The following is a 15,216-nucleotide window of genomic DNA, read 5'->3' on the forward strand; positions in this document are numbered from 1 at the left end:
CTAGTCTTGTGTGATGCATTGTAAAACAATACATTTCTCTTTTGAGTACCATTACAGTTGTAAAAAGGTTTTCACTGGTTCTATTTTTCTACTGTTGCTGAGAAGCATGTAACACTGACTTTATCCTACGTATAGTTGGCATTTCAAATAAATGGCTTGTATAGAACCTGCCTGCGCAACTTCTTCCACCAAGCCATTCCCCGGGGGGCTGCTGCAGCAGCACCAGCCCACGCACCGGCCCCACTCCGCACTTGCTGTGACCCAGGGCTGGCGGGAGGGAGTGGTGTGACACTAACTGTAAGGTGCCCTCTAACAGGGAAGGAAGGCTCTTAAAACTGGTGAGGTTTGTGGTTTGGTTGTGGGGTTTTTTTTTTTTCCTTCTGCGGGGGGAGAGGGGGAAAGTACACAATAATGCTTTGAACATCAAGGCTGGGATACAAACCAGTGTAAAAAGCGGAATTCAAAATTGGTGGGACCATTCAAGCAGCTCGATTAAAAAGGGAAAGCGCTTCAGTGAAATAGTTCAGTGAGTTCTTCTGGTTCGAGGTTCATTGATGGACACTATTCCCTGTTAAAGGCAATCGTGTTACTCGTAGTCAAGGCAGAGGGACCTTAGTCCTTGATCTGGGAGGTGTTTCTTTTCTGAGCAGTGCAGCTGGACAAAGACAACTCATTAAGCACCCACCATTCTCTTCCTGCACTGCAGTTCTCTTGCATCATCAGCTGAATGTTCATTAAATCTCTTTCACAGAAACGAGTGCTTTGCTACTTCAAATTGGAAGTGCCATCCAGCAGCAGAAAATGGTGACTCTTCTCACTGACTCGTCTTGCTTTGATGTACAACAGCAAAATAGGGAAGGGTATGGCCTAGGAGTTTACTGACAGCTTTGTGCTCACAGCCAGGCATGCGCGTTTAAGGAGGAACTTCCTAATTAGACAAATCTAACATTTATGGTTAGAGGGTTTCTGTTCATTTTGCAACAGCGTTCTTCTAAGTCTGCTAACTTTATAGCAGAGAGGATGCCTCTTCATGGGGGTGGGCAGGCTTTGGGGAGTGAGCACAGGTGGGTGGACAAAGTGGGAAAGGGGGAGTGTTAGGGGCTGGGTCTGCTTCAGGCAAACCCTCTGTGGCATCAGTGCTGACCCTGCGGTGTGAAAGCGTAGCTGTAATAAGTCCTTTGAACTGCAGTGCAGAGGAAACATCACCCCATTCCCCTTTTTCTCCTGCTCAAAAAACGTACTGTCAGGCAGGACAGCAGCCCCTGTTTGATACCTGTCTAGGGACACCGGCCTTAGCCCTGCCCAACACCAGTCGTGGCTGGTCATGGCCACATGGCTAATGGGTCATCACCATGTTTGACTGCATCCTGGATGAAAACAAACCACTACGGCGGCATGTCAAAAAAAGGAGACGGCACAGATTGAATAGTTCTTTAATTTGTAGGTATTTGAGTTTGATATGCAGTTACAACTCCCGTAACAGTTGCTACCAAAAAAAAAAAAAGCACATACACTACCCAGAGTTAAATTTAAAAGCAACTAGTCATTTCGCCTGAACCTAAACTGATGAACTGAGCCTCTACACTAGGACTAGCTTCTGTAAATAAAATGGTCAGAAAATAGTAATGGGGAGAACGATAGTGAAGGGTCTGATTTTTTTTATTTTTTTTTTCTCAAAAGTCATTAATGTGGAAGCAGATTAGTAACCCTGTGGTAAAGAAATGCTCCAACTACATCAAGCAGGAGTTAAAAACTAGAACTTACTTAATGTTTTTGGGTTTGTAGGTAAAGAAAACTAAAAACTACATTAGGCTTCAAACTTACGAAAAGTCAGTATTTCATTGTAGCTAAGTGTAGATTCTTAAAAGTCAGTGAAACATCTCCTTTTCCATGATTATCACAGTGATTATAAAAAGGTCACGTTTTATACTGTAGCAAAGTGCCAGGATGCTGCAGTGCTTTCAAGAATCTTTATGAAGTAGAATAACTTGCAGTAGGTTAGTTTTTAAAATCAAAGCATATTAGAAGTCCTATAACAACCCCCCTGCGTAATTTGTAATTTAGTACCTCCTCCTGGATTTTGTTTATACTCCAGTGAGTGGATAAAGGTCATGTGACAAATTTTTGCATGTAAAACATCACTGTACAATATTAGAAACAGTTTTTGAATTTATAAAAATGGAACGTTCTGTTGCATCAAGCCTAACCTGTGATTTCTCATCTTTCCCCTGCCGAGGGAGCACTGCCCCAGCACAGAGCGAGCCCACAGGAGCCCAGTGCTGTTTCGTTCCCCTGCTATGACCCAAGCATCAGAAAGCAGTTTCCCCTACCAGTCATGACGCAAAACACGTGCCTGCTTTACCCTTCAGGAGCCCTGGCCTCCCTCTGCGCAGTAAACAGACACTTGCTTTGCATGGGGAGCCTTCGCTAGAATCCCGACACCCCAAAGTGATGGTGCAGGAAGCAGGAAAAAAGAAAAGCAGGAAAAAAGGGAGCAGGAAAGCCGCGTGCTCCAGTCCAGCAAAGCAGAGCGAGTGTGTGTTCCCTGTGCTGCAGGGCAGGCAGACCCCGCCCAGGCTGCAGTGTGGCTACAGGCACAGTGACACAGGTGCCAGGCTACAGGGACCGCGTGGTGGCACGCTGTTCTTGTAACAAGCCATCCTCCCCCTTGAGACAAGGCCAGCATTCAGGAACGCAGAGTCCATCGGGACTAAAACCCCTATAAATGCAATGTACCTGTTAAGAACGTTTTCAGCTGCTACAAATAAAGGAAGTGTGAGACAAAATGAAGCTGCTTCTTGGACAGTTGGATTTTGATGAGAAACCAAATACTGAAGATGCCTCTTCTGTTTGTCGGTGAGTATCGTTTTCCCAGCTGTCCTTTCCGACCCAAACCCTCTCAGTCTAACTACAGTAGTACTGCATCCTGTTAGTCCGTCGTCTTTTCCGGGACTGAAATTCTTCAAAGAAGTGCTGAATGTCTTCTCTTTTAACCACCTAAGGGAAGCAATAGGAAACCCAAGAAGTGGTACAATAATTCAATTAAATTATCCTTTTTTTTTTCCCCTTGCATGCATCCCACATGTAACACACAAAGCACATAAAAGCAGGTATCCTGACACCTCTAGCAAAACAGCTTTCCTCTCCGGCCCAAGTGAAATGCTTAATGCCCAAATTCTATGATAAGGGAAGGCAAACAAGCCCCCCCAAAGGCAGAACAAGCACATGGAGCCAAGCTCCCAGGGGTATTTTTAATGGGTTTGACCACTTGCTTTTGTCATCAGGAAAATTAACACAAAGCAAGATTTTCACTGGCACACTTCAGAATCATTACAATGTAACTAAGACTGGCAATTTAGTTAATAAGCCAACAAGATGCATGTGTTGATTACTAATAGCATTACACATTTTCTGGCAAACAAATTCTGCGAGTTGCGCCTTACCGTTCCCTCATCTGCAAATCTCCTGAGATAGTCAGTCAGTTCTGTCTTTAAATCGTTGTATTCTGGACGGAGAAGCGAAGGCAAGGGGAAGAAAACAGAAAAACAAGGAGATACCCAGCTTTAACACTGGCTCAAGAAAACAACTTGTTCTAGTTCCTCTTGTCATTCGTTAGATTTACTTGAGACAAATCTAGGTTTGAACTGGATTATAAATAATAATAATAAAAACAAAGGCAAGTCCAGGTAAACTTGAAAAGCCTAATAAAATATCAGACTAGCCTATGCAGTCTGGATATCTGTTCAGGTGATCTTCAGAGAAATGTACAGAAGGACAGTGAATGAATTAGTACAATTAATGAAAAGACCGCCCCTGTCCCCAGCTTCCCGCTGCAAAAGCAGGCGTGGGCAGTGGTGGGACGTCCTGGCCTGTAACTCAGGACAGGGCAAGCGTCCTCACTGCAGTGCCAACCCCTCGCTGCCAAGAGGGAAACACAGCTCCAGTTATAAAACACCTCAGCGCTGCTTCGTCAGTATGCCCTGCGGCAGAGCTGCCCCGCAGCACCCTGCAGTCCAGCTTTGCACTGGCGGCCCTCCCCCGGGCAACAGGAGATTGCCGAAACAGCAGAACAGGGCAAGATAAATAAGCCAGACAGCAGAAGTGTAAATTAACAGTTAAATATTCACATTACAAGAAATTACTATCAATGCAATATCTAAGCTGTCAAACAGGGGAAAAGTTCCCACACCAACTAGTTCCTCCATGTAAGTTACAGTTGTAACAACGGGCCAGAGAGGACAGTCTTCCCCTGAGCAGTGCTGATTGAGGCGTGCGATCTGTCATACAGTCTTCTACAGGTTACCCCAAACCCAGTTTGACACCACGCTGCAAAACCACATCCTAATCTCTTATGGGAAACCGTTCAGTTAAAGCGTTAAGGCAGATTCTAAAAATGAAGTTGTATTTACCACAGATGAGTTCGACCTGCTGGACTCTGTTCATGCTGTTAAGGGTGTCCATTAAAGGATCTCTCCTCTCTGTTTCTTGGTCACTGGTACCTTTATTTTCGTAAGCCAAGACAGTATCACATTCATCTGTCAGGAACTGGACTTCAAGCTCTGAATACATTTTCTGGAGAATAAAGTAAAATTTACTTTTATGTAACAAAAGTTCTCCGATGGAGATGCTCTCCTCCAATCCTTTTGGTGTTCAGTATCACAAATAGTAACAATAAAAATAACAATGTAAATTTTGTATCCAGCATTTCCGACAGCTACCTGCGAGGACTTCCAAAGCAATACTGGATTTAAGCAGCAAAGAAAATATGAACATTTAAAAGCTCTTTCATGCTGTACTAATTCCAAAGGATTTGGTGTGTCTCTTTATGTGGGGTGGAGGGGGGTTTACAGGTGTTTGTATGCAGAGTAAGAACAGGTACACAGACTGTATCTAAGAGCTTCTCTTCAGAGATTCTCTGGGAGCTCCTCCCTGCCTCCCCCACATCAGCGACAGTACCGAAGACAGAACACATACCAAACAGTCTTCACAGGTGCACAATTTGCTTCTCCAGTTCGATGGCCAAAAGGTGGCAGTATCTTTTTTTAAATACTGCTTGCTTTGGAGTTCCTTCAGCTTGCAGACCGGCCCCTCGCTCTTAGCAACCACCTGAATTAAAATGAGAGTGTTCAGCACTCAGTAACATCACTTCAAATACCCTCCGTTCTTTCCAGCATGTCATTTGCCTCATGCAAGGTTCTTCTTTTGTCTCAGACATGCTTATTTTTATAAACAACCTATACTGCCATTTCATCCACACGAGGAATCTGATGTGGTTTTAGCAGTTTCCGCTGAAAGCTTCTGTAGAAATGTACTGCAATAGCCATAAATGTTTAAGAACTCGGAGCTGGACTACCATGCAAATGCAGCTACGATGAATAACACCCCTGTGTTAGAACAAACACAGAAGTCACCTGGGTTTAAAGGGGTGGATCTAACCTATCTGCAAACGGAGAGTAGACCCTCGTCACCCACTTCTACCTGCATGTTCCACGGCCTCCGCTGTGCTCCACAGAGACCCCATGTTTGATGTGGCAGGAACACAGAAAGAGACTGAAAGCCTTTACCTCTTCACTGAGCCTTTAAAGAGGTGGCTTTCCTTCACCTATCATCAGTACAAAGATGTACAGGACAGAAAAAAAGGTCTGTCTTACCTCTGGACAGGCAGACCCAGAGCTAGTGGATGGTTCATTAAACTGTTCCGTTTGCTTTTCCTCCTTCGTTTCTTGGTGTTCCACTCCATCTTCTTTTTTTATTTCTTTTTTCTGCTCTTCACTTTCCTCAACCTTCAGGACAATCCCTTCATCTTCAAGGGAGTTCACTTTGGTCAAAGCGGGAACTGGAAGATATATAAGTGAAAATATCATGCCAGACAATGTACAGGCGACCACATACGTTCTCTCTGCTTTACAGTGCAGCATCAGAGAGCACCCAGATCACTGTGCACACTGCATGGTCCTGGATATACCCTACGACTGTCCAAAGGCACAGCGACCTAGGTATACAAAGAAACCGCTCCCTGTTTCACCATAGTCTTCTTCACCTCCCATATTCCTAAAATACTCTGCTTCCCAAAATCTAAGCCCGAGGAGAGGGAAAAGGGTGTCACAATTTGAGATAGTTCTGTACTAACATGCTTGTCCTTCTCGACACCCCTTGACTGTTATCACAGGTTCAGTAGCTGTTGTGTACTTCTTTGCTGGCTTTGTGTCAGTCCTTCATTTTCTCCAGACACACAACCAAAAAACTTCCATGACAGTTTAACTACACTAACCACTTCCTTATTTAAAGCAAGTTTTTCTTTTGGTGTCAATTCAAATGTGTGTCCTGTGACATAGCTGCTTAGAGGGAGGAAAACCAAAAACAAACAAACAAAAAAACACTCTGCACTGTATTCACATTAGAAGGAAGAGAACTCCAGGTAGGCCAGCCTGGAATCCTTAAAATTACCACTGACATTTCCAGCACATAAGAGATCAATCACCAGTTGATATAAGCAACATTTACGAGACTACGTGGAACCAGCTCTGTTCACAAAAATCAAGTCATCTACCCTTCTGGTCCCGCAGAGACCACAGAGCAGACAGAGGCCTGGTGTGACCGCAGGGAACACATGTCCTAAGCACAGCCCCAGCCCTACTCAGATTAAGGTTTTACACATTCATTTCAGTTCACTCTATCATTCACTCCTTGCTGCTTGGAGCCTCTTGGACTCAGCTGTTTGCCTCTTCAGTTCTTTGATCCACTTTAGAAATTAAGTTCCTTGAGAGGACTATTAAATCTTCACCCACCTATGTGCTGGCACGTCTTTGATAAAACAAATGAAACAGTGAGCACCACAGAATTAAAATTTAGGAATGAGAACTGCATTTTTTTCACAGAACAGTTACTGACTGCTGAAGGCGATTGTCCAATATAACGAGTAACACTTCTCCAACCACTTAAACAGTATTATGTCATTAATCAATCAAGTATGAGAAGTACGCACTAATGAAATATTGGCTCAGATATCTTAATTTTCTTTACCTGCTAACTGCGACGCATAGGCCCATAGGAAATGACAGTGATTCATGCAGGCTTGGCATACCATCTCATGGAAGTCTCCACTTTCAGGGGGAACTGCGCCAAGATGCTGTCAAAAAGAAACAAGCATGCAGCAGTGAAGCCTTCACTGCATATTAACAGACTCAATTCTAGGTTTAGAGGAAGTAAAACATCAACTGCCATCACATTTTCAGCACAAGAATACAGTCCTGCTAACTTTCTACAATGGTGATCAGTATAATTTAAAGACTGGAAAGAGCTGATAAAAATTCCAGGAAAAACTGAAATAATTCCCTCTTTGTCTACAGCCTTTTATGCCTTCTACATACCCAGAATTCTCAGTGCTATCTTTATCTCATTTCTAAACATTTTTCTTCTGAACTATCCTGAACGCAGGACAGGTAAAGATGCCTATTGCACACTGCACATTTAAACTTTTAAAGAACTTGTAATTACTTTCTTACGTGTAAGAGATTGTAAGTCCTCATCCTGAACTTGAGAAGAATTAGGTCCCAAAGCTCTCCATAAACTGGTGAGAGCAATTTAGGCAATTAAAAGCACTTACTGGCTTTCTTTTGAAAAGCACTCTTGCAAAGCTCACAGTATGTAGCATAACATTCTCAACACATACATTTATACAAAAGAATCCTACAGTTTATCTACAAAACCTATAATTGAAGCCAATCATCTTTTTTTAAATTCTTTGATCCTGCAACTTCAAACCTGGAATTTCACTCATGCCCTTAGAGGCACAGGAGGCTGAATCCTTAATGCTTACATGTTAAGTAGGGCACTCACTGAGTGCTGAGCTGCTTTTAAAAGATTTCCCCAAAGTTCGTAATCAGGAACCAACAGCGCAGTTTGTTCCTTGCTATTTAATGTAATTAAGGTTTAAAAAGCATTCTTTGGAATGAAGAACTATTCAGGTAGTTGATAATGACGTGCCTCAGTAAGAATCTTCTTCTACTCTTCTACCAATTAGAATTTTCCAATTAAAGAGACGGTTATGAAGTTATGTTATTCTGCAGCAGTAACCTTCAAAAAGGTAGAACTCCTCCTAGGTGTTTTTTTTGGATTGGAGTGGACAGCGGCACAAGATTTAACTTTCAATATACCTTTGCATAGGATGAAAAGAAATACCTTAGAATTCATGTAATAATCTTTTGAGAACTACAGCAAACCTTCCCAACTAAGACTAATCATACAAACTTAACCAACACCAACTTATTTCTACGCATATGGCAATTCTGCTACTTATGGTTTCCTTACCCTTCCGTGGAACCAGTCTTCACAAACTATACATTGGATCATCTCATCTGGAATCTAGATGAATGGCCATATTATTAGCATTAATAGCAACCTCCAGAATCTTTCACAAGCCTCAGACTGCAGTATTATGCAAAGCCTGCTCAAGTGAATTACATTTCCCTCTTCACCCACCCACAGGGAGCTGCCATTAATAAGCAGTTACTGCTTCATTAGTCAGTTTGCTTCCCTGAAGTTCAACATCATATGTAATTTGTCTTATTATCAAGACTATGGAAATTCCCATTTATTATTACAAAACTAGTTTTCCCAGTACAGCAAGACACTCTCCCACAAAAGAGCTGTTAAAAGTTAATACACTATTGGTATCTTTCTTCCTGTAAACAGAAATGTGTGAACCGGCAGCTTAGCAAAAGAAAGATATTGTTATTCATGATGTCATCAGGTTTACGTAGGAATGCCAGAATCCTAACTTAACTGTCCACAATGCAGTACAGTACAAACTGCTTTGTTATGAATCAACTATATATGATTTCTTTAGAAATGTATAGCTACCTCTGAACTGCAGAGAGGTGAGTTTATAAAACACTTTTTTGTCTTTGAAAGATTTGTGCCTTCCTTATTCTTTAAAACACCTAACCTCTATGACTGCAAATAAAAGTATGCATGCGCAAAACAAGTGGTGTATTTTAGTACTTCAGACAGAGAAAAAGTGTTCTAGTCAGAACACTGTAAAGGAAAGCTAAAGCCAGTGCTACAGGACAGACTCTCCCCATCCCAGAAGCCTCGTCGGAGCACTGTTGCAGGCATGAGGAAGCAGATTCTGGTGTCTCCTAACATGTGCAATGTGTTGATTCTGCACTTGCCACGGTTCTCGAGATGATGAGAAACCCACCCCGTAAGGGAACTCTGCAACTTTAGAGAGACAAAAGCAGAGACAACTGTAGCAGCATTTTGTCCAAATGATGGTTTGTCTTCCTCATCTGCCTTTAAGGCACAAACTTATTCTACCATTTAAAAAAAAAATATGATAAAATAATTACTTTATACAGCACACGACAACCAAAAGCAATACAAAACATAAGATTTCTTAAAGTGGGATCTTCCCTGCAAAGCAGCTCAGAGACCACCCTTTGCACAATATTTTGTATAAATACCATCTATATGTGATTACTACTGGGTTTTATATTTCTTACCTCATCTTCAGGATCAGGATAAGGTCTTTTACAAGTACAGTATAATCCATAGAAATTGTCATTATACTTATTTCCTGAATTCACCTTGCCCTTTTCCTAGGAGGAAAGAAAAAGATGTCTCAAGAGACAAGGCAGCCAAAAACAAAAGACAGGAAAATGTATTATCTAGAAAAACCTGATTCCTGTTCCACTTTAATTCCTAAAAGCAATCATTATACTCATCATCTTGAAGATCCAAAAAGAAATATATTATCCAGACACCTATGCTATACAGTGCTATACAGCAGATAGGGCACATAACGAATACTGAAGTTCAAAATAAAAAAGGAAAAACAATCTTTCCAGCTTTGTAACAAATAGCAACTGTGGTGTTTGTTAAGCTACTGCTGCTAATCTAAAATGATGTAAGAGTTTTGATCACCAACCACACCTGTCTGCTGCCATTACAGCAACGTCTATAGATTTATTGTGCGCCTTCCCCTCGACTTTTTTACAAATCCAGACTGTGATCCAAACCCAACTTTGTTTAATCTTACCACTGAGCTTCTACTAAATTCATGTCATATAAGCCTTACTCTACAGGAGAGGATTATCTAAATTACCAAACATGCTGAATTAAATTCAATTACAGATAATCCCATTTAAAAAAAAAAACTAAACTAAAACAAAAACCAAATCAACTAATACAGCTGCAGCCAGAGGGGTCCAGAACTGCACATATTTGCAGCCTAAGGCCACCATCAGCCCCTACAGAAACAGCTGTGAACATTTCTGGTGTTACTACAAAATGCTTTCTGTCACTACTCTGACAAAGGAAGAGCGGATGATGCGAGCACCAGGCGTCCATGAAGTTAGACAGATTAATGGACGGATGCTGAAGGTCACTTAACCTGTACAATTGATTTTGCACTGAATGGAAGGAGGAGGAACAACCACGTGATCCATTTCATGAACTCAAATAAGAAACAGTAAGATCTTCAAATTGTGACAGATGTCTCCGTAGGGATCACTGGACTGTAGCCCTAGGCTGACTAGCTCTGGATCTGTCCCAATTCTGCCAGAATAAAATGGGCATACACAAAACCACTTGCTGTTTCTACATTTGGACTGTTATTACCCTGGCAGCAGCACTGCAGGCAAGCCAAGAAGCTTCCAGTCGCTGCCTCCCAGAATACCAACTACTTGACAAGTCCAAAACACCCACCGAGTATGAAAGTACAGGGTGCTTAATACAGTAAAAAATTATCCTATCAGTAGGCTCTGGTGACAACGTGTCAAAAAAGATTAGGGAACTAATGCCACCAGGAAGAAGGGAACTGTCCCTCAGACAGCAGCACAACCTTAAATTTTCTTAATGCAACTGCTAAATTGCACCCCAAGAGGTTCTCCTGAAGCCAGCTTGCAGCTAAAGAGATGTATTAGTGCAGGCACCGCAACATGTTTCTGGCATTATGCCGACCACAGATGCGGAACTGCTGCATTCATGGATGATGAAGACCAAATGTCCTCTCTCCTCTCAACATTTCCCTTTGGTCCCTCAACAGTTTTATCTCCTGCTGTAATACTCCCACCTTGTTTAACTCGCTGGGAGAACCAGAGGCGTCGCATGAGTCAGCACTGGCTGAGGCAAGGCACCAGCCTCCCAAAACTGTTGTTTTGATTCTGTATGTATGAAACCTGTGTCTGAACTTACTGGGAGCAACTTGCACTGCAGATTTTTGAATTTGCTATTTCCACAGTCACAGCGGAAGTTCCTGGAAAGAGAAACGGAGCGTTTCAGGTTTTCTTATTAACCAAAAACACGTTAGTTTTTGTGGCCGTAACAATCCCCAGCAGTTTATTAGGAACCACAAAAATATTCCTGCAGCTATTCAAACACTATCATCAGTCAGAACGGGCCAAGGGGCCCTGCAGCCCCTCACGCAGTGCTCCGGGCAGATCTCAGCTAACACCAGCCTTTGCGACAGCGCAATGCTGGCGGAGCGCAATGGCACAGACAACCCCGGGCACCGCAACCACGGCACTCTACACACGAGCAGGCACGCTGGCAAAGGAGGAGCGTGAACTGGCTGGTTTCGGAAGGCCAGACCCACAAAGGCCATTAAAGCTACTGTCTCCAACTCAAGACACCCGAGCTCTCACTTAAACAGGGCTGGTATGCCAAGGGAATGGGGGGAAAAGGGTACCTCAGCGACCCGACCGCGGTTGCCCGTGCAGTTTTGCTGGGAGTGGTGTATTTTGTAGGAGTTTACACATCTGAACGTCGTCCTACCTCACCGAAACGTATTATACAGCGGCAGAGGCTCTGGGGAAGTTCCCCCGCCCGGCTCACCGCACGCCCCAGCCCCGCCCCGAGCGGCCCAGCACCGGGGGCCGACAGGAGAAGGGGATGTGCAGCGTACCCGGCGGCGGGGCCGGCTGTGAGGAGCCCACACGGCCCGGGGCCGCCGCCTGAGGGGGGTCAAGCCGGCCCCGCCCGCCCCCAGCGCACGCGCGCTTCCCGCCGCCGGTCGAGCGCGCGCCCCCGGTCCCTCCCCTCCTGTACCTCTTGGTGTAGAGCTCGAAGAGGCGGTGGGTGCCGTGGCACTCGTAGCTGCAGGCCAGGCAGATGCCCGCCGGTTCCCCGCCGGGCGGAGTACAGGTGCTGCAGGCGTACAGCGCCTGCCGCTTCACCGCGCCCTGCGGGGCGACACCGGCGCCGGCTACAGGGGGAGGCAGAAGGGGGGTCCTGGCCCCGGGCCGCCCCGCCCCCAGCCCCCCTTGACCCCGCCCCCAGCCCCCCTTGACCCCGCCCCAGCCCACTTCAGCCCCGCCCCCTGTCGCTCAGCCCCGCCCCCAGACCCTCGCCCGCGCTCCCCGGCCCCGCCCCCCGGAGAGCCTGGCCCCGCCCCCCGCTCCCCCCGACTCCCCCCGCCCCGACCCCCCCCCCCCGCCGCGGCAGCCGGCCCCGCCCCCACCTGAGAGTAGCTGCAGCGCTCGTGGTCGCTGCCCCCCAGCACGGCCCGCGCCTCCTTCTCCAGCTCCTCGTTCTCCGCCAGCACCTCCGCCAAGGAGACCACCGGCTCCTCCGCGCCGCCGCCGCAGCCGCCCGCCGGCTCGGCGCCCTCCGCTGCCGCCTCCATCGCCGGGACGCGAGGCCGAGGGCGAGCCGAGGCGGGAAACACGCGGCCGAGGCGCCAGGGGGCGCCACAGCGGAAGCGGAACCGCGCGCCCCACGTGACGGAGGGGCGGGGCGGGGCGGAGCGAGCGGCGCCATGACGGAGCTGGTGGCGGAGCTGAGGGACCGTGACGGGCGGACGCGGTCGGTGCGGGTGCCGGTGCGGTGCTCGGCGGAGGAGGGCGAGGTCGGCCAGCTGCGTGTGCTGCGGCGGGGCCTGGCCGAGCTGCAGGAGCGGGTGGTGGAGCTGCTGGCGCCCCTGGTGCAGGAGGAGAGGGAGGCGGCGGGCGGCGGTGGGCCGCGCGGTGAGTGGCCGGGGGAGAGGGCGGCGGGGGCGGGGGATGGAGGGGGAATGAGGCCCCGTCGTCCCCCGGGACGGCCTCCGTTCATCCGCCCCCCGCTTGAACCCCGGCAGGAGATGACGAGGAGGATGATGAGGAAGAGGAGGAAGAGGATGACGACGGCGAAGACGAAAACAACGTGGACGCGAAAGCGGGCGCCGGCGACCCGCCTGCCAAGCGGACGAGAGTTCAGCAGCCCTGAGGGTGTGGCGGTGGGGACCGGGCTTAGGGCGAGAAAGGGACCCGCCGGCTGCCGGTGCCCCGGGCAGGGGTAGGCCGCACGGCCGGGCGGGCGCCCGCCTCTCTTGAGCTCGTGGTTTAAAAGTGAAATGCGGATCCCGACGCGATCGCCGTGCGGAAAGGCTGTGCCTGGGCGTCAGCGGCGTGTGCCGTACAGGGAACCGGGGTTGCGCTGAGAGGAGTTTTGAGAGCTGACAGGTACAAAACTGCGCTCGCAAGTCTTCCGACCGCTACATTTTTAATGACCTTTTCCCAAGTCGTAGCATTTCTTCATGGGACTTAAACCAAACTTTTAAAATAAAGTAATAAAATCTGGAAAGAGTTATTTTGTCAGATACGATTTTTAAATGGTACAAGACAACTTTGATTTGTATGAAGAGAAAGCAATAAAGATCACGATAGTATTTCAAATTAAAAAACACCTGTAGGACTTTGCCCATTCCTGAACAGTCCTACAAGAGTCCTGTACAGCCCTACCATGGGAGGTTGTTGCCTGTCATCTAAAAGGTTTATTTTAGTCACCCATCAATCATTTTCCAGGAGAAGGTGATAGACAAAGTAGATCGAAAGAGCTGGGAACCTCAGTTTAAAAAAAAAAATCCTTGGTTTTTGTGGCAGCCAGGAAAGCGACAAGTTAGTGTGACTTTGATAATTATTTTTAATATTCCACAATTCAAAAACTGCTGTCTGCCCTAAGCCTGTTTTCTCCAAATGTGGGTTTTTTCTTTCTTTTCTGTGCAGCAGTCAATCATGCATACTTTCTTCCATCACTGAGTTTTATCCGGGTTGATTTTCAGGTAGCTAAGTCAAATAAAGTGAACATCACAGGTTAATATTCTGCCTATGAGGAACTCTCAACATTGCCTAAAAATAAGAAAAAAGAGCAGAGAGACTTTTTGAGAGGCTTTTTAAGTACAAAGCTTTGGGCACAAACCAGGCAAAATGTACTAGGGTTCTACACTGGTTGCTGTAGTTTGGTTTAGAGGGGAAGAAAGTATAAATACTTGAGTAACGCTGTTATGTGTAACACTTCTTGGCTGTATAGATCAGCATAATGCAATCCCTCTGCTAAGGTAGCTTGTTCTTTCTTTTGATGATGATGCAGCCTGTGGAATGTCGTTAAGGTAATGGATGTTCCTTGCAAGGGGAAAGTTGTCAATGCTTCCTGTATGTTACTTTAATTCCCAGTTTTTGTTTGCTGTATGCTTCCGTGAACAGGCATAAAACATTCTCGGTAGCCAGTCCATAGAGCTTACTGTGCAGCCTGAGAGTCTTTAGCAGATACTGACTGACTGATTTAATAGTTTAAAAAGCACTTTTTTTTTCCATTGTCATGTGTGCCACTGGCACAGTTTGTTTATGTATTATGGAAACTGAGCAAATCATGAGACTTTTGTATGGAGGACAACGTATTGGAATAAATCATTAATTTTTATGAGCACAAAGTTGGATTCATTTGAAATGGGGGGAAGGGAGTTGAAAAGGAAGTTCGTTAACATATTTTGGGTATTTTTATGTACTCTTATTCTAAGAAATTCACACCCCTGTTGTTCTGTTTAGCGGATATGACAGTGGTGTAACTGAGGAGAAAAGATCAATTCTGAAGACCAAGGAGTTTGTGTTGCTGAGGACTTAGGGTGAGAGAGGATTAAACAAATTAATTCTGATCCCTTGTCAGGCTGCAAAATCTAAAAGTGATAAAATGCTTAAAGTGTTTAAGGGTAATTATTTATTGAAGGAAGTGGCATTGAAGGAAGTGGCTTATCAAAATGGCTAAGGCAACACTTGGTACAAAAAACCTAACCTGATAAATGTATCAGAAGGGCTCCTTCATGTGACCTGTGCTCGAGCGATGACATCTTTTATGAGTTCTGTTCTGCAGCTTTGGCAGTTTGTGGTAGAGCTACATCTGAGCGCAGCTTATTCCCTTTTTTTTCTTTATTTCTACCTCCCACCTCTCCAGACTACATTCCTA

At 45.8% G+C, this 15,216-nt stretch overlaps 2 protein-coding genes across 2 annotated transcripts; one reads left to right on the top strand and one right to left on the bottom strand.

Annotated features, from left to right (window-relative positions):
• Positions 1-1,417: 1,417 nt before the first annotated feature.
• UBR7 (ubiquitin protein ligase E3 component n-recognin 7) lies at positions 1,418-12,640 on the bottom strand. The gene is made up of 11 exons (XM_082484743.1): positions 12,461-12,640; positions 12,049-12,182; positions 11,197-11,257; positions 9,504-9,599; positions 8,311-8,364; positions 7,024-7,129; positions 5,652-5,836; positions 4,975-5,106; positions 4,410-4,572; positions 3,444-3,505; positions 1,418-2,997 (listed from the first exon to the last, which is right to left on the bottom strand). The coding sequence occupies exons 1-11, from the start codon at positions 12,623-12,625 to the stop codon at positions 2,905-2,907; spliced, it is 1,251 nt and encodes a 416-aa protein (XP_082340869.1). The 5' UTR covers positions 12,626-12,640; the 3' UTR covers positions 1,418-2,904.
• Positions 12,641-12,699: 59 nt separating this feature from the next.
• Positions 12,700-13,560, top strand: GON7 (GON7 subunit of KEOPS complex). Its single transcript, XM_082484746.1, has 2 exons — positions 12,700-12,965; positions 13,076-13,560. The coding sequence occupies exons 1-2, from the start codon at positions 12,758-12,760 to the stop codon at positions 13,201-13,203; spliced, it is 336 nt and encodes a 111-aa protein (XP_082340872.1). The 5' UTR covers positions 12,700-12,757; the 3' UTR covers positions 13,204-13,560.
• The last annotated feature ends 1,656 nt before the right edge of the window (positions 13,561-15,216 follow it).

This window comes from Vanellus vanellus (assembly GCF_965231255.1).
Source record: "Vanellus vanellus genome assembly, chromosome: 6".
Classification (NCBI taxonomy): domain Eukaryota; kingdom Metazoa; phylum Chordata; class Aves; order Charadriiformes; family Charadriidae; genus Vanellus; species Vanellus vanellus.